This window comes from Phalacrocorax aristotelis, chromosome 6, assembly GCF_949628215.1.
Source record: "Phalacrocorax aristotelis chromosome 6, bGulAri2.1, whole genome shotgun sequence".
NCBI lineage: Eukaryota > Metazoa > Chordata > Aves > Suliformes > Phalacrocoracidae > Phalacrocorax > Phalacrocorax aristotelis.
Window position 1 is genome coordinate 7,450,056 of NC_134281.1, and position 18,907 is coordinate 7,468,962.

The 18,907-nt window shown below is 48.5% G+C and overlaps 1 protein-coding gene across 4 annotated transcripts in view; it reads right to left on the bottom strand.

Annotated features, from left to right (window-relative positions):
- Positions 1–18,347, bottom strand: part of LOC142058489 (monocarboxylate transporter 2-like) — a 28,240-nt gene extending 9,893 nt beyond the window's left edge. The window contains exons 1-3 of one of the 4 annotated variants that reach the window (XM_075095712.1): positions 18,160–18,347; positions 17,223–17,482; positions 882–1,025 (exon numbers count right to left, since the gene is read on the bottom strand). In XM_075095712.1, coding sequence (XP_074951813.1) covers positions 882–1,025; positions 17,223–17,439 — 361 coding nt within the window. In that variant the 5' untranslated portion in view covers positions 17,440–17,482; positions 18,160–18,347. Of the gene's footprint in view, positions 1–881; positions 1,026–17,222; positions 17,483–17,791; positions 17,902–18,159 lie in introns of those variants that run through there. The other 3 variants (XM_075095716.1, XM_075095713.1, XM_075095715.1) reach the window with 3 other exon arrangements.
- Between the last annotated feature and the right edge of the window lie 560 nt (positions 18,348–18,907).

The window sequence follows — 18,907 nt, forward strand, 5'->3', positions numbered from 1 at the left end:
AAAGATACACCTTGCAACCTCAGAAGCCAATTCTGAACTCATTGTGTCATGTATTCAGGCGGATGTCCTAGCTGCACTGCAAGAAACATTGGCTGTACCTTAGCCAAAATAATCAAACAAAAATGCTTACAATTAAGCATCTCTACTCACACAGGTGGAGAACTCCAATCCATCTACTTTTAAAAGCATTAACCCAGCACCTGCAGGCTTTAAAGATGCTCAGCTGAGCCTGTGCCTTCTCCCATTTGAGGTTCCAATGTGGAAATTAATATTTCAATACAGACAATTCAAATTGTAACTTCAATAAGGAAATGTGGTTGTTTTATGGTTTTTTTTTCAATAAGGAGAATATTGCATATTTTCAATCAACTCCAGCAGTTATTATTTTCAGATAAAGGACCTCCTAACCTCACAAGCAGGCAGCAGGCAAGCAAACTAAAGCAAACCCATGAAATCTCATTTCATATATCTCACAGAGGGAAGATAATGCACAGTAATATAGGAACACAGGTGATTTCTTCATAGTCACACTTATATCTCGAAGGGCTTGCCTTGCCCAGGGCAGAACGCAGTCAACCTGCATTTGCTTCAATGGGAGCTGAGGGCACTGATGGCAACCCTCATCGTGCACTCATCTGCAAAGCACACATCCCCTGCTAAGATCCCGCACGCGATGTTCAGCCAGGAATACAGCGCTTAGCGGGGGATATGCTCTTTGCTAAAGTTCATCTCGAGCAGTTGATAACCGAGGGCCCTTGTCCCACCAGCTTTTTATCTCACCAGCTTCCCACTGAGTTTGACTGAGGTGCCCAACTGTGGACACCCCGAGCCATCAGAAGTGAATCTCAAGTGCAGATGGAAAGGAGATGCTTTCTTCTTACCTGTAATGAAGCCCACACAGATGTAGAGCTGCAGGATGCTGGTGCAAAAGGCGGCTGACACCATCCCAATGCCACACAGCAGGCCTCCAAATATAACCACGGGCCGGCTGCCATAGCGGTTTACTAAAATACTGCTAATGGGACCTGGGGAAAGAGTGCAAAATGGTCCTTGAGGTAGGTACCTTCTGACAGAAGGGCATATTTGACACCAAGCAGGTAAAACTCTGCAATAGCAGTGCCCCTGAGGTGCTACAGACAGCTTCCAGGGTGACTTCAGGAAGAAAATGGAAAAAGAGAGAAAGATGAGCCACACCACGTGGAGATGGCATCATGTCCCATGCCACACAGTGGCTGTGTAGTTGGTGACTGCTCCCACCTCGGGTCTTTAAAGCATCATCAGAGAAGGCAAAGAGCAATAACAAATCAGACGAACACATGATCCCAACATAGGAGCTTCTTGATTTATTACAATGCTAAACCACACACACAAAGCAGCGGTTCATATTACGAGGCTGATATCATGAATACTGTTGCATTTTTAATGCCTCTATTTAATGCAATTCCAATATCGCTGACCAGGACTGAAGCTTCGGCAGAACAGTTGTTAATTAAATCTTAATAGCAGTCTATGTAGGTAGAAACAGTTTGGGATGATGGATTAGCCAGAGCTCAAAAGAACCAGTTTGAACTTGCATTTATGTAAAGAGGTGGTTGAGAAGAGTGCAAAATTATGAAAGAGAAATGGCTTAACAAAGACTGTGCACACCAAAAGGAAGCATTTAAATCTGAGGAAGTGGAACATGCCAGCAGCTTTGGGCAGAGGAGGAAAGAAGGGAGGTCTTGTGTACAGTAGTCTCAGCCAGCTGGGGGACCAGTAAAAATCAGAACTACAGACTAATACATGTCAGAGGGACTTCGAAGGTCTCAGGACCAACTCTTTGCTCAAAGTAGAGGCAACTCTGAAATTAGGTCAGGCTGAGAAGTCAGAATGACAGAAAGCAGACTGAGCAGGAAAGAGCAGTCCAGAAGACAATCTATGAAATGTGAGAAAAATTCTGTATTACTCAAAAATTGTGAATCAAAATGCTGCAGAAATGATGCTGGAAATGAGGCAGGCGGATACAGGTGGCATTTAGTTTCTTACCTTACCTGACTATTTCTAGTGCTACTCAGCACACAGCAATGGTGTTTCGGAGACCAGCATGCCTGTTTGCCTTCGTTCCTGCCGTTACGAACTGCCCACACTGTCCACATACATATTACTGGAAACGGGTATTTCAAGTTTACAGGCATCTCTGAAGAGTTTGACTGTGGGATCTACCTCACCATGGAGCCCTTTGGTAGGATATTTACATTTTCTTAAATAATCTCAGCCAGAAATAGTGCCAGAGCTCTTTCCAGACCCTGCAAACCACAACACACTCGAGCACAGGAGCCGGACCCAAAAACCCCAGTATCGCCTCAGCATGGCTGACAGCATCTGAACAAGTTGTCAGCTGTTACAATGTGCAAGAATAAAAAACAGTAGGTATGACTGGTTTAAACTAGGGAATGAGGCCCATTGTTACATCTGTAGCATGTAAAATACTTCCCACTAGATGTCTAAGGTCAAAACACTCATAAATGAAACATACACAAGCACAGTCTTAACAGCAACCCTGTAACTATGTGATCTCTGAGCTGGTCCCATCGATTGCACCATTCAATTAAAATTTCAGTGAGTGTATAATTATGTGAAGAGTTTTTTCTCCTAATCCTTTAACTGGATTCACATGCACGCCTCCTTTTGCTGCACAGAGCACTACAGAATTCAATGAGAAGTTCTGGGAAAAGAGATACGTATGTCAGATCAGCACAGCAGGAAAGGGACCCCTTTCTCACTGAGCTTCCCCTGGCCAGGGCCTGTACTTGCATCATGCTTGAGCGGGTCTCAGCGTGTCCTGTAATTCAATAGATTGAGCCAGTGTTCCTCGGAAAGGTACCAACACATTCCTCTGCAGCCTAAGGGCACACTACTCTTCCATTTTTCAATTTTCCACATGTCTGCTTTTCTCCAGAATCAATCTAATTACTCGACTACGAAAATGTGGTTTCAATTATCTCTCCCACTGGAAGGGGGCTTTCACATTAGCCCTAAAACTACAGGACACTGTACCATGGAGCAGAGCATTTAAAGCCCACAAGATTTCTGCTAAGGCCCCTCTCCTGCTCTGAGTCGGGGCAGTTCCTAGGGAGAGAAGCCCCTGCCATGGGAAGTAAAACCAAATGCTCACGTATGTCCCACTCTTGCAGCATCCACCTGAGGAGAAGGGGAACATAGATCCATGTCCCTCTCATTCCCGTCCATAAGCTGTCATATTGGCTTCACCCATCAGTAAGGATGGGTTTGGACCATGACAGCAGGTGTTAAACTGGAAGGGGCTGAGGCTGGAACACATTCTGCTCTCCTTCCCAGCTATGGGGACAACCCAGGCTAGAGGCTGGAGCAGATGAAAGCAAAAGTTCATATCCCAACCACTGGCTTTACAAACGACAGCACCTTTCCTGTGTCCCTAGAGTACCCTCCATGAATGTGCAGTGTCCTCAACCACATCCCAACCTCCCAGCGATCCCTTAGGAAGCCGCAAGACCAAAATTGCTCCCTGTTCTTGTCTTGTGTGATCTCTGATCAATGCTTTACAGCAAGTGTGCATGACCTCGAGCAAACAGCCTTCATCTGCCATAATCATCATTATCAGTTTTACAGATGATCAGTCCCACTTGTTTGCCAGTCTGGGTGGGAGAGCTGTGGTCTCAAAGATGCTTTCTTCCTGGGCTGGGCCAAGCTCAGAGGGAACTGTGACGAACTTCAGAAGCAACATAAGCCTTTTTCCTTTGCAGCCTGGATCCTTAAGTCCTGGCCTTGTGACCCTTCTTTGCTAAAGAAGCACAGCATACAGGATCACAGCACACACTTGTGAGTGACAGCATTTGATCTCCCTAATCAGCCTCACCCACAACGGACTGAGGGTCAGAGACCTCTAACATACCAAGCACTGCCATTTAGAGGAAAAAACAGGAGCAGAGCACCTGGACTAAACCTTTCCAGCCACTGGAGAATCCACAGGGAAGGCCATGATGAGCACTCAACCTGCAGGGAAAGCATCAGCTAGTCCTACACCTTACAAGACACCAGAGAATCTAACCCAAGGTGTCAAACAGTTGGAAAACCAAACTTTCCTGAACTGCCGCTCATAGGCCGAAGGTTTTGTAATAGTCCTGAGCAGACCTTTCAAATGCACTGAAGCAAATGCAAAATCACATCCCCAAAATTACTTCCACTTAAGTCATTTGGACCTACAGAAACATCCATAGGCTTTAATGGAGCAGCCTTTCAAAAGCTGTCCCATCTCTCGGCAGAAACTGGTGCACGCAATGTCACATAGCTTTGCACACTTCAGCACGCAGACCCTGCAATTTGGGCAGGCGTACGAAGCACAGACAGGTGCACCTTCACCCTGCCCACATGTCTTCAGTGATCAGCATCACACGCAACAGATCTAAATGCACCTCTCCTGCCCTGCTCTGCCACATGCCACCCATAGTGTATTTCTCGTAGGGGGTTGATTAGCCATCAAACATTAGATAACTTTAACAGCAGTGTTCTGGGGAGCTTCGGAAAACATCAAATAGCTCTGGTCAGGGCAGAGGAATTAAGATGAGGGAACAACAAAGCCAGCACCACAGTTGTGGGAAATAGGAAACACGATTACTGCTTTGCTTGCAGCTATTGCAAAAATTAAAAGTGTGACAGCCCCTGGAAACGTGGTGGAACTGAAAAGTGGGACCTGTCATTTACCAGTTATTCAGCCTGCATGAAAAGAATAAAGATACTGTATATTACCACACTGAAACCAATTACGGTAACGTGTGCAGCTCAGCTCCCAAGGCACCTTTACTTCCTAATACCTGCCTGGTCAAACATGCAGGAACCACAGGCTCCCTGTCCTGGCATCCAAACTAAATCATCCTTCCTTCCTGTGAGCTGACGGTGGGAGAAGCTAGCAGGAGTCAGGGTGACCGTTGCCTCTTAATTTACAGAGTCAGGTGAGGAGGACAGGGCAAGAGAAACAGCTGGCAAAGCTCTACGAAAGTTGCCATTCACCTGGCTTGACCTAGCAGAAGCAGCCACCCAAATGCTGTCTGAGTCCCTGAAAAGTCATGGCGAGGAGCAAAAGCCATCTCAGCTGCTGAGCGTGTCCCTGATGCATGGCTTCTCAGGGTCCAGAGCAGCCAGGGCTAGTTTCACCCAGCCAGGGCTGTCCCCACAACCCCACCACCATGGCAGCATCGCAACTTCTAATGTGGAAAGTGGAAGTAAGATTTAATCCCCGCCTTGTACCCCAATTCATTACAAGGATGAGGCTGACAACACGGGAGGGCTGGTGGTTTGCTGCGGGAAGGGATGGCATTTCCACCCACCCAGCCTTAGGAATCAAGGCAGCCCCTTCCACAACCCAGCAAGTGGCTTCCTCCCTACCGATGAACTTCCAGCCGCAATGGTCATTCATCCTCCATCGCAAGGAGATGACATAGACAGCGGAGGGCACAGGGGGATGCTGAGCCTCATCCTTCTGCTGGCTTTGCTCAGAGCTGTGCCTGTGGCTCTGCACCTCCCCTGGCTCGCAGGGCACTGCTGGGGGACATGCTTTCCAGTGGAGCTACCATCACCCGCTGGGTAAGAGCAAGGAAAGCCTGCTCAGAAATGCCTCCTTTTATACCCCACGCCCTTGCAGAGCAGGGTGCATATAAAGGGGGTTCTGCCTGCAGTAAAACTCCGCAGCCTAGAGAGCAACAGTGTGCACCAAATATCCCCAAAAGATGCTGCTGGGATCATGGCACTCCTGGAAGTCTGATGTGATGTAAAGCACTATCCTCAGCCCATATAAATCATGCTGGTTTAGTGCCTGTCCTGTAAAAAGCCTCTCTTTTCTCATACATGTGGCAGATTTCCATTCATTCTTAGCTGGTACATGAACGGCCATGTCAAAGAAGCTGATCTTGGTGGCAAGCAAAACACAGGAACTTGCCGGTGGGAAAAAAAGCAAGCCCTAACTCATTTGTTAGCTTGTCCAATTACTTTTCACCTTGAGGTTTCTGTTTGCAGAAGTGAAAAGGACCCTGAAGTGGAGATTGTAAAACCATAAAGAAAATGCAAAATACCCTGCTTTCTCCTCTCTTCTCCTCCACAAAGCCAGGCCACCTTGTCATTTATTCTTTTTGAGCCGCTGAACTATGATCCAGACAGGATTATAACGCAGAGTTGGCATTTAACAAGAAATATCAATCCAGACTGGCTTAAACTCCTGCAAGTATGACAGTGCTCAAAAAATAGACACCTGAATTGCCTTTCTGTTTTCCTCAACAAGCCTTATGAATTTTTCATGAGCTGCAAAACTTCCAGTGTTGGTGCAAAACACCAATGTATTTTTAACAAAGCTTAAAACATTCTTCTCTCCCTACCTCTGACCATATATATGTATCACTTATTTGTAAAGTCTGCTTTGTCACTTTTTTAACTTAACCTAATACTAACAGAAACAGTTTTCCCCCTTTTCAGTGGAACCTGGCTTGGATGATTTTGTGCTGAAGTATTTCCGTGCAGGGCTCTCAGAGAAGCAGCTAAGAGCTGAGACCCTGAAAGACAGACCCCGTGACCCAGAGGCCTCAATGCAACATGGGGTTTTTTCCAGGTTTCACAAGACTGGCCTTCTGACAGTGTAAAGTGGCACAGAGCCATTGCAAACATCAGATGTCTGCTGGTAAGACCATCTGATGACCATGCAGATGACAAGATAGCAACACTTTAAAATAGTCCACTGCATGGACCCCAGTGCTGGCAGATTTGGGACCGCCGGTGCCCCCATTGCTGGGACTGCAACATGCAACTCAGCTTTTCCCACTTCCCTGCAGTGACAAGTGGCTCTAAAGAGCTGATACTGTACAGGGACATTGGTCAGCACCAAAAGAACTGCCCAGGTAGTTAATATTTTCCAAACTGCTTTGAAATCACGGATAACACTAAGGAACTCAGCATGACATGACTGGCATTGACTATGTGGAGTCACTGGGGATGTAAGAAGGAGCAGAGCATACTCAGCCAGGAGGAAAGGGGGGGAAATCATTTATACTAATAAAACAAAATCTATTATTACACTAGTAGTAAAACAATGACAGGAGCAGGCCTGTAATTTCCTCAGTAATAATCTCATTCCCTCAGTGGAATAACAACACTGCCTTTGGCCTCATAATTTATCCACCAGAGTACCAGCCCGTTGTAACAGAGCAACCTCCTCATTACCCCGCAAATGAAAGCAAGTGCCCCCACATTATTAACACGCTGCCAGAATCCACCAACCTCCCGAGGAGGAGGGGATCAGCATCAGCAATCAGCACCCGGTAACAATGCATGGCCCAGAAGGGAGGTGGCCTGAGAAAACACAGGGCACGTTGCAAAGGCGGGGGAAAGGGGTGAGAGGGTTAAAAGCTGCAGCCTTTCAGTCTTTTGCCTTGCTAGAAGTCCAAGGTCCAGGACCCGCGTGGCTCATGCTTTTAAGTGCTTGTCAGCAGAGTTTGGAGAACTGCTGCTCACCAGCTGCAATGGTTGAGGAGCCCACAAACAACTGGTTCTTCCTCTGGCAGTGCTGCTGGAGAGAGAACGGCCATGCATGCCGGTGCTGGCAGACAGGCAGCAGCGACCAGTCACCCCAGGTGACAGCCATGGTATCAAATAGCCCTCTGCCGACCCCAGAGGGCATCTTCCAAAGACCTGTCCACCCCTAAACTGCCCTGACACCTTCTGTTAGTGTTACTTTGCACTGCACATAATCACTGTCAAACAAGGAGGCTGAAGTCCAGCATACCAACAGCCGCTCCAACAGCTAACCAGTCCCAGAAGCTGCCTCTCTCTCTCTCTCTCTCTCTCTGTCGTAGGTGAGGAAAATGGTCTGTACATTAAAGGGGGCAATGGCTGCAGTTTCAGCACAATCCCTGTGAGATGCATAAGCCAACAGTGGGAGAGACTGCCTGGACACATTACTTGGTCAACAAACTGGTTGGCCCAGGCTCTGTGGTGTGGGGTCTCCTGGGCAGGGTTGGCACCGTACCCAGCTGAGAAGGCAGTGGGTGTGATGATCTGGTGCAGAAACGAAGCCAGGGCATCCCTTCCTCCCCTGTATCCACCAGGTACATCCTTGGGAAGCCAGGGACCCTGACCTCCCATCAGAAATACATGCATTTTTCATAGCAGCATCCTGACGTTAAAAAAGAAGAAAAACAGAGCAGACGAGGCCCACATTTCAGAAAGACAAAGCGTCCTCTTCCTTATCCAGCAATCTTATCTGATCAGTGCTTCGGCATTTCAATTTCCAGATTACACAGCTGACACAGGCTGCTCCTGCGGCGCACGGAGAAGCCACAGGCCAACAGCTCCAAAACTGGGGCTGGAGCCAAGGTCCTTTGTGTCACTTCGTATTTAGGCAATTAAGTAACCACTCTGCAAGGGGACGGCGTCGCAGGTGCCAAGCACGCAGCTGCCTGCACTCAGTGGTTTCCCCGGGCTGCTGGTTTGGATCTCACCCATACAGCAGATCACAGCCACTGACCTTCAGAAGGTCACGACTTCACATTTTTTGAATTTCTTTCCCATGATTTTTTTAGCTAACCTTTTGCTTTGGCAGGACTGCAGACTTTTATCCTTTCCGTCATTTGGAGCCCAGCTGCAGAACACGAGTTCCCTATGCAGCTGAAACACCTACTCCCTGAGATCAGCAGCCCTTGGTTACCAGTCTTAACACACTGCTGTACGAGCAAATTGGCCCCTACCTGGCCATGCTCCCCAATGGGCTTTGTCCACCTCCTGGAGACCAGTTGCACTGGAGAGCCATCCAGGGGCAGAAAAGCAGCAATGCTGTGTGACAGGCTGGCATCAAAGCTCTCACGTTTCTTCCTACAGCAGCACACAAAATCCAGGCTGTACTGACCGGGAGAAGAAACTTTCACATGCTTGAACTTCACGTGGGAGAGTGGATTCTAACTTACGCTTGGGCTTAACACTTGTCTGAGAAGCATTAACAACCCCCCAACCAAAACTCTTCGCTTTCTTCTTCCTAGTTCTTATTAATCTCAGTTTTTCTTAAGTCTATCACATCTCTATTACTGCTGCTTGGTGACCTTGCTAGCTCCAATGAAGGGCAAAATGATAAAGCTTTGTGACCAAGACCACGAACACAGAAATATTTCACCTAAACCTATAGTGCTATTATCGCTCTTAAGTAGAACAGGGCTATTTAAAAAAATAAAAAATATAAGAACGTACGTGGTGACCTTGCAGGGCTTGAGTGCTCTCCGAGAGTCAGGAGAGGTATATGAATCTGCAGCGCCATCCATTACAGAAATCAAATCATTCCTCACTTGGCTTTCTTAACAAAATCCATGATCGTAATGGTGCTGCTACCTCGGGGATTGCCCCAGCGTGGGAAGACATCTTGTTGCAATGACACGGGGAGGCTGACTGACTCTTGGTGGAACTCCAAGAGGTGGTGACAACAAGCAAAAGGATGATGCCCAGCACTGGGCAGCTGAGACGCAGGTACATGGGGAGAACCCGAATGGGCTTGGGCCACGATGGCAGGATGCTGGATACCCGCTGCGGATAGTGGATATTCCTTTTGTTTCAGCCTACATAAAATACCCAGGTGGAAAAGCACATACCTAGGGAAATCCTAGCAAAAGCCCTACTTGAGACTTTTTCTTGAACCAATGCTGTAAGCACATAAGTACAGAGAGCTGACACATGGTACATTACTGCAAATATCGCCTGTCCTCCCATCCGCTCCCTCTCCTCTCTTGTAACCCTCACTCAGCACTAAGGGCTGATGAGGAGGTGCTCCAGTCGTCTCAGACACCCACAGACAACTGAAGCATCCCACAGGGTGGCCAGGCACAACACAGGACCCAGAGGACGCAGGTGCTGGGCTTCTGGAACGACCAGCACACAGCCAGCTGTGCACAGCAGAGCTGCCCTGCATCGGCATGGGCTGAGTGTCTCCGAATGCAAACTGTGTCTAGGTACTGACCCTTTTAGTTCTCTGCTAAGCCCAAGTTATAGAAAATGATGGGAAGCCCATAGTGCAACCACCTAAGCATAATGCACAAGGATAGCCCCTTTGCTTTTTAGGAGTGAACCCACTCATGTGGGAACTTGCAGGCCTGGGGCTCTGGGTTCCTTAAAGAACAAGAAGAAGCCCCAGCACATGCTGCGGCAGCTTATTTCTCATCAGAAGGGGATGAAAACAGTAGCAACAGTAGGTGAGCTCAGTAGCTGCAAAATGACACACCCCGCAGAGATTATTTCTTAAACCAGACAACAGCCCTGTAGGATGCTGCACACAGGCAGCCTGCTCTCATGCAAACAGCTCTCTTCCCCAGACCAGCCATTTGGGACTCCACACACAGAAAATCTATCGCAAAATGCTGGGTAATGCACAATTTTGCCAGGCAGCCCCATCACCGAGCTTTTAGCAGGTGACTCCATCAGTCAGGGCACATCTTGCCCTGGTGGGTGGGGTCCATCAGGCAATGTCTGAGCCAAAACCGGCTTGCAGAGAGCTTGCAACTCCTGAGGCCTGGCCTGGACTCTGTTACCCACTTGCTGCTCGTCCTTCAAAATAACCCACACCTCCCTTCCTGTGCCTCATTTCCCCCTTCTAGTGCTGTGGGACTTCACAACTATTTCCAAGCACTCGGGATGGGTGGAGAGCCCTGGATGAGGTCTTCTGGAGCCAGAGAATGTTTTGATGAAGTTTGGACTAGACCAGAAGAGAACATTGGCAGTTTTGATTAAGTTAAAAACTGCAGAATCAAACTCATTATTAATATAGCTTTACGCCACTGCATGTTGTAAGGTGCTTTCTAAACCTGTCACTGCAATTTATCATGCTAGCAGTGTAATAAAATACAGCTATAAAATTTTGGATTAAATGTTCAAGGTCAATGGTCGACTTTCAACTTCCCAGTCTCTTCCTTGCTGCTTTAGCAGATGCTCTATTAAGCAGTTACAAGCTCTAGGAGAAAGTTTCTTTGGAGAAAAGACTCAGTTGTGGAGCATCTCCAGAACTAAACCATCAGACATTTCATCCAATTAGAAAATAATAAATAATAGGAGTAATAAACACTGGCTGGCTTCAGGATAAGGCTTTAACTTCAGAAATGGTCTCATTAGTCTTGTGATTGCAAAAGGTGGCTCTCTGCTCCTGGCTTTGCAAAACAGAAAGAAGGTGATTCCTTAATTTTACAGAAATTTTCCTCTGTAAGAACAGCGCCCTGGGGATTTTGGGGGGAATATTACAGCAGCGTATGCGAGACTGAGACCAAGACTCCACTGCACTACATACTGAAAAAAACCATCATATGGTCCTAATACAATTTGGCTTTTTATGTATTAAGGGGCAACAGAAGCAGCACGTATTTGCATCTACAAACTGTGTAAAAGCATGCACAGGGCTTAGCTGCACAGCAATTGCAAAAGAAAGAGCGAGATTCTTCAAAATGAGGGAAGAAAAAGTCAGATGTCTCCTGCTCTAGACCCAGCTATTCAAGCTGAAATGACTCTGTGTCAGGATCCGGTCTCTGAGTTTCACTCGGATGACTTCTGTTCTTCCATTACAATGATGAAAGGAGCATTTTGGCCACACAGTCACCATTAAAAAAAAAACCTGAAAATGCAGATACTGTCCTAGGTATTAAATTATTCTCCCTATTCTGGCACACATACCAGAAAGCCGGCTCGTTGTGCAAACTCCAACAGTTGGCTATAATAAAAGACATTACTTCTTCCCACGATCCTTAACCCTCTTGCAGCCCTAGAGGAGACCATAACAGCTACAAGAACATTGCTGCTATTAAATTAGTAGCATCACTGTTTTTTATTTTTAGAATGTTTGGCTGCTTCCTCCAATGCTGAATAGGGCAACTGAATTACTAGCAAATTAATATTGCTTATCTTTTCTTTCCTGGGAGCTTAATTGCCTCTTGCTTTCCCTGGGTAACAGTTATCTCTGGGGACTCATCTGTGGCCTAGCTTGAAATGTGTCACCCTTAAAAGTAGGAAAAGGGCAGCTCCGTTTGGTATTGTGATCACGATGCAGGCACATGGCCCAGGTCAGGAGGTGGGCAGGCCAAAGACTTTCGTTTTTGCAATTATATTATTTAAGATTGTCTCCTTGAACAAAACCCATCCCTGCCCACGAAGCAAGACCTTGGGAGCCTTGGCCTTGTGTTAGCATAGCGAAGTCCAAGGAGGCAATTTGCAAAAGGAATCCCTGCCAAGGACATGCAGCAGCACGACGGGTGCCCTGCAAGGCTCCACATTTTGACAATGTTGGTGTGTCCTTGTCACCCGCAGAGCCTGATATCTGGGAGCTGAGCTGCGGCTGAAGAAACCTTCAGGGAAGGATGGTGGCATCTCCCCTTGTCCCTTATGGACAGATCCTGGTTCCTCTTCTTTACAACCAGCAAAGACTCTGCTCCATAACACTTTTCTCATTTGGGATATGGAATGAGCTCTTCGCCCATGACCAGAAAAAAAATGTAGAAACATTACGAAACAGAAATCCTTCTTTATCAAATTGACAGGGTTTCACCCTGCAGGGTTTGGTCAGAGAAAAGCAACATTCCCTTGTGTTCCTCACTCACCAACCTCTCGGTTTGCCCTCCACAAGTGGAAACGTGGAATGGCTGAACACGAACGCTAGCGAGAACTACAAGTACCCTATCATAAAGTCCTATCCACTTTACTGCATGCTAATCTGTTTTACTACTTGTATTACAGTGACAGAATTGTTTTCTGCAACCTAGTTCAGATTAAGAAAATGGGGGATAAGACACATTAAAACTTCAGCAATATTTATTGTCAGAGCCTTGGCTGGTATAAAACAGCTTCCTAGGGGAATTAAGCAAAAAGTGAAGGGCAGACACAGTCTCGGCTGCTGGTTTTTCAGCCTTAGTTTGAAAAACTGGCACTGCTCTGGTGCTACAAGCCAAAGCCTCAGGTGGTCACTGTAAATCTGCATCCATGCTGTCAAAGTCAACAGAGCTACTCCAGTGGAGATTGGGGTTAGTTCATGTGACCGTTTTCAGAAAATACACTTCATTTGCATTATTTACAAAATGCAAACATAAGCTCTGTTACACAGTAAGCAGCACAGCCTAAAAACAAGTCCCCACATCAATGAGCATGCCAAGGAAACAAGGGACTGTCTCCCGAGGATGTTTGCAAACAAAAGCTGTTGTCAGTGAGAGCATCAGACCCTGCCAAGGTGCCGGGCGGCACGGCTGCCCTGAGCTCCCAGGGACAGAGGGAGCCAAGCAGGGTGGCCGGGTCAGTCCTCGTGGGGGACATCCCTGTGCTCAGATGCCAGCCTCGCTGCCCTGAGTGCTGGCTCCAAGAGCCATAGCACAGCCCAGAGATGTGGCTGAACACCAGGGAGGGGACAGCAACACTACAGCCTTTCCCTGAAGCCAACTGAGCAAACAGCAGAGCCTGTGCATTCTTGAGGAAAGCTCTTTATCTACATGGCCACCTTCCAAATCATGACCATTTACTGCTGCTGGGGCAGGGGTGGAGGTGAGGCAAGTCTGGGGCTTTCCTTTCGTGGCTGTGAAGCTCCCACACGACACCAGCAAATGCACCACTTGGCCCCTCCGGCCTCCCAGGATGCAGGGCCTGATGCCTCACGTAGGAGATGCTTAGTGCACCCAGCACAGCTCCTGCGTGGTTGTAACCCACCCACCCCTTCACCTCCACGCAGGCTGTGACTGTTCTGCCTCACCACTGAGTTGGGAGAGGAAGGGAAGGAATGGACAAGCCACGGCAATAATTACCTGGTTTAGTAACTCTACTAGTTACTCAGGGCTATGTTGAAAGCTTCCTTTGGCATTTTTAGAATTTTGGGGTTTTTTTCAGAAAAGATTAGCAAAAATCCAGTGTTAAACTATTTCCTAGTTTTTCAGCAAAGTAAATCAAACTTTGCTGCGCAGGCATCCTAACAGCTCTATCAGGCACCGCAGCAGAGCAAGACTTTGGCAGCTCACATGAACCAGTGCCCCATTCCTTTAATGAGAATTTCCAAATCAATGAAGTCGTTCATAAGTCAAACCCACTCTGGCGTTAAATGCCCAGTCAATCAAATTAGATACATTAAATACGCTCTTGGGCACATATGTTTCATTTGCTCCGTGTTCTGCAAACTCCCACCGCAGCCCTGTCTGCAGCCACTGAGTGACTTGGCATCTCAGCCTGGATCACTGCAGAGAGAGGGATGATCAAACAAGCACAAATCGTATTCAAAGGCAGAGCAGAGGAGGGGAGGACTATTAAATGGACATAACTCTGAGCAACTGCACGGCAAGTGGGAAGGTACAAAGGTACAATCACCTGCAATTGAGTCTAACAGTGCCCAGTTGTATCATCTCCCATATTACTGTAAAATAGCATAAGGGAGGGTAAAGTCAAAGCTCCTTGCAAAAAGGCAGGAGACAGTTAATTGGGATAAAAGTCCACTACAACATCCCAGGTACAGAGCACATGGCACTGGATTGAACTCTTGGAGAGAAAGAGATGAAGGTGGGTTGGAAAGTCTGCAGGCAGGAGAAGGCAGAGGTGATCAGAGCAGCATTCTACCCGCTCCAGAGCCAGCTCATCAGCCATGACCTGCACCCCAAGAGGCTCAAGCACCCCAACTACACCCCTGCAAGCAACTTCAGGCACTGCCAGGTGCGGGGTTAATCTATAGAGCATGTTCCTTACTCGGTCATAGTCAAGTACAAAGCATCTCTTCCGTACCAGAGGGTGGGGGAACATGATTTTATTGGAAGACAAAGTGGAGCTGGCAACAACCCACAGAGGCAGCCAGGGAGCCGCCAACCTACAGGCAACTACTTTGGCGCATTTATTGCAGCATTATGGGACAGACCATGGGATATCGCTTCAGCACATTGCAGTCTGCAGAAGGGACACGGTTTTGAACCATCAAGGTCTCCTCCCACCTCATGGCAGAGCAGGGTTTCCCACTGTTTCACTGTGGATGATGGTGGTTGAAATCATAAGATCATCATCATGGTGCCTTGAGCCCCAGCTAACATCTAGCCACGACTGAGTGCAAAGGAAGAAGCAGCATTTCCCCAGGAAGAAGACTTGCACTGTACGAGCCCTGAGCTACTGGGAAGACAGAGGGAAACATGTTAGGGACCCAGCCATCAGTGAGAGCCGGGGACATATTAAGCACACTCACCTCTATTAAAACCTCAAGCACAGCCTTCCCAAAAAGTGATGTCCTAATTTTAGTACCAGACCACAACATTTACAGCAGCCTCCACTCATTTGCATACTTTTGGTACCAAATATTAGCCCTCTCTCTTTGACTTCCAAACCATGCAGCTTCCTAGACAGTCCTCTGTAGGCAACTGAACACACCAAAGGCATGGGCTGCCTACTTTTATTTTTTTTCCCACCTGACTGCTTCAGAGACATTCCACGTAATTTTCCCCAGCCCTTTAAAACAGCATTTAAGTAGCATCCCCATGGCAGTGTTTCCCTCCCCCACAGCAACCCACTTGCTCCTGTTCAGCCTGTACACAGCCCGACTGTTTCCTTTTCACTGCAGACTGCTTATTTATATTCCGGGGGCTGAGGAAAAAGTGCTTACCTCTGCATTTAATAACAAGCCCCAGTGGAAATCTATCCCAAAGCCTCAACACTCTCCAGGGCCCGGGCTCCGCATCCCATCACGGAGGGCAAGGGGGTGGCCTGGGACAATGGCACTGGCTTAAGTGAAGGATTTCTCTTTCTAAATCACTGCTTGGGTTTTGCCCTTGAAGTGCTCCATTTGTAGGTTCTCAAACAGGAACTCAGCCCTCGCAGAGCTACTCTCCGTGGGACCAAGCCTTTGCAGTGGGTTACAATAGAGTGGATTACAATAGGCTCTGATTCAAGCATCACTTCCACTTTACAAACCTTTACAAAGCATCTTTACTTTCATTACTAACTGTGTGCTCCAAAAATCACTACAGTGCATTACTAAAAAAAAAATCCCTTTTTAAAAACAAATAATATTTTCAGAATTGCTTTAATAGCCAGGATAAATATTGATGAAGTTTCCTGCAATTACAGAGCATGGTTCCTGTCTGCCTCCCACTGCAGATTTAATCAGCCAGCCCAAGTTTTTTATTGAGTCATGAAAGTAGTATCAAAATCATAAAAAAAGTGCAAAGTTATATGCACTGCTTTGCACTGATAAGAATGATTGACTCTGGCAATTTCATTGCTGTAATTATAAGCTGCCACAATAAACAAGCAGCTACTTCATTTAATGCTCTACTCCACGCTCACCCTTGGCTGAAACCCAGGTGAAGCTATTTCACACCAGTCTGTTCTCAGGGCTTTTTCACTGATGCCCACAGAAAGCTTTCATAGTTAATTTCCTGATTTCTGGGTAGGGGACCACCGCCGCTGCCATCAACAACACGCCAGGTCCGGCCCACACTGGCACTTCACAGCCTCTTGGGTGCAAAGTTACCAACTTGTGTCCAAGCAAGATGGGAGGATGCCAGTGTCTCTTTGAAACCGCTCGCCCGTCCCCTCACCACTTGGATACAGGGAGCAGAGCTGGTGCTGCCCGCCTTTGGGGGAACAGTGGTGCTGTGTGACAGGGCCAAGGCCATGTTTTGTTTGTGGTGTCAGAGAACTCTGCCCGCGGCTGGCAGCGTGGCTGGGGAAGGAGATGCAGCAATGGGACGCACTGAGCAGCTCAGCCTCTAGTGCACAGGGGATACTGCACCCCTTTATAAAGGCTTCTGCGTAACACCTCGCCTGTATTAGTAAAATGAGCCCTGTTTTGAAAAGCAGCAAAGATGCTGCAAACCCAGCTAGAAATAAAGGGGATGTCAGCACCAAACTGGTCACAGACCATGTTTTCAAAGGCATTTGGAGTCCCCCACAGGCACCCAGAGGGGTCAAAAAATGCCTGTACCCGCTGAACCCAGTGACAAATTCCAAAGGCACCAGGGCTGTTTGAAAACCCCAACCAACACCATTTTACCTCTGAAAAACTGCCCCTTCAGGCTGCACATATGACTTGTTTCCCTAAACAACATTGGAAACATGCTCAGAAAATAAAGCTGTTGACAGTGCCCGTGCAGATGGACGCTGCTGCTTTCCCTGTACGCTGGCCCAAAGCAGAGATTTCTGTCTTATTTCTGCTTTTACAACACCTGCACCACAGGGGCTGGTGCAGGTTTACTCACCTGCACCGTACGTCGTGGCCAACATGATGGAAGAGACCCACGCGATCTCGCTATAGGACGTGCCAAAGAAATCCTGGATTTCTTTGTAGAAGATGGCTATGCCTTTGGGGAAGGCGTACGCGAAGCCGATAGAAACGAAAGCGCCGAAGACCACCACCCAGCCCCAGCCGCCGTCCGGCGGGCCGGGGGCTCGCCCCGCATTAGCGGGGGGTGGCATGGCTGGGCTCTGTGAGCGGCCGCCCAGCGCTCCTCGGGACACCCTGAAAAACAAAGTGCAAAGGTGCGGGGTCAGTTCCGGAGATGCTGCTCCCCCAGACCCGCTGCCCAGTGCGCAGCGACAGCATCGCCCCAACGCAGCATCAATCTGGTCAGTTATTTCTCACGTCGCACCCCACCCCTGCCACTTTGGGTTGCCATTTGATGCGGAGAATATCGGCTAGATTAACAGTGGTTCCTGCCAGCCGTACTGGGGGCGGGGGGGGGGAGAGGCCCCGCCCCGGACCCCCTCCGCACGGCCGCAGCCCCCGGACACGCGTGGGACCCCGCGCCCGCCAAGCGGCAGCACCCACCTGCGGGAGCGCGGCACCGGCGCGGCCACGGACGGGGACGGGGATGGGGACAGGGACCGGACAGAACGGGACGGGAGCAGGACGGGGCGGGAGCCGCCCGCACCGCCCCACGCGGGACCGGCCCGCCTCGGCCCGGCTCCCACCCCGCCCCGGCAGACGGGGACACAGACCAAACGTCCTCCGGGTTTTACACGCCTTTCTGCTTTTCCCTTTTTCCCTTTCCCCCTTGTTTCTCCTTCTCTCCCCCCCACCCCCCACCCCCCCCGCAGCAGCCCCTAGCCACGCCGCGGGCATTAATTAAACCATACTCGGGTATTTAAATGGAATTATTCCCCCCCCGTTTCCACCAGCATCCCAGCTCTTTTCACCTTACAAAGTCGCAGGGTGCTCTCCTGTCCCCGTACCACTACACCATTGCAGATTCGTGCAGTTGCCCGCCCGCCGTTTATGTTCACCAATTCGCTGTATATTCTAGTTTATACATTGGACTCCGCTTGGGAAAACATTAGCAGTGTTTGCTCTTGCTGGGAAGTTGCAGTTGCGCTACCAGATGTGCATCTTGCCCAACCTTGCCTCCCCCTGGCTTAAGTAACAGCCCCACGGGTTTTGGAGAAATTCAGCCACATGCCCTCCCAGCCCCAGTTTTGGGGAAATTCATACGGAGATGGCAAGTGTCAGCACCCTGTCGCCTCCCGCTCTGCCTCCAGCCCCCCGGGAGAGGGACACCTTCTTCCCTCCATGTGTAACCATGAAGACTGGGGGGATGATTTGGGCAGATTTTACAAATCATTTTGGCAAAAGACATTTTGCCTGCAAATCGGTTACGTGCCCTGCATTGCAAATGTGGCCCTTTCTTCCCGGGTCCCCTAAGCAAAGCTTCCATTCCCCCTTGGCTTCTCTGCATTTTAAGGCTCAGACCAACTCTTCCCTAACATCCTATAAGGCTGTATTCAGCCTGTTTTCAGAAAAGACACCCTAACACACTAAAACCAAGCCACACTAGTTAAGCGTGTGGAAATCAGCTGGTTTTTAAATCTGCATTTAAACACTGCTGCTGTTCACATTTTTCTTCTCTTCTTTTTAAGCCAAGTGCCACCCATGTGGCAATGTCACAGG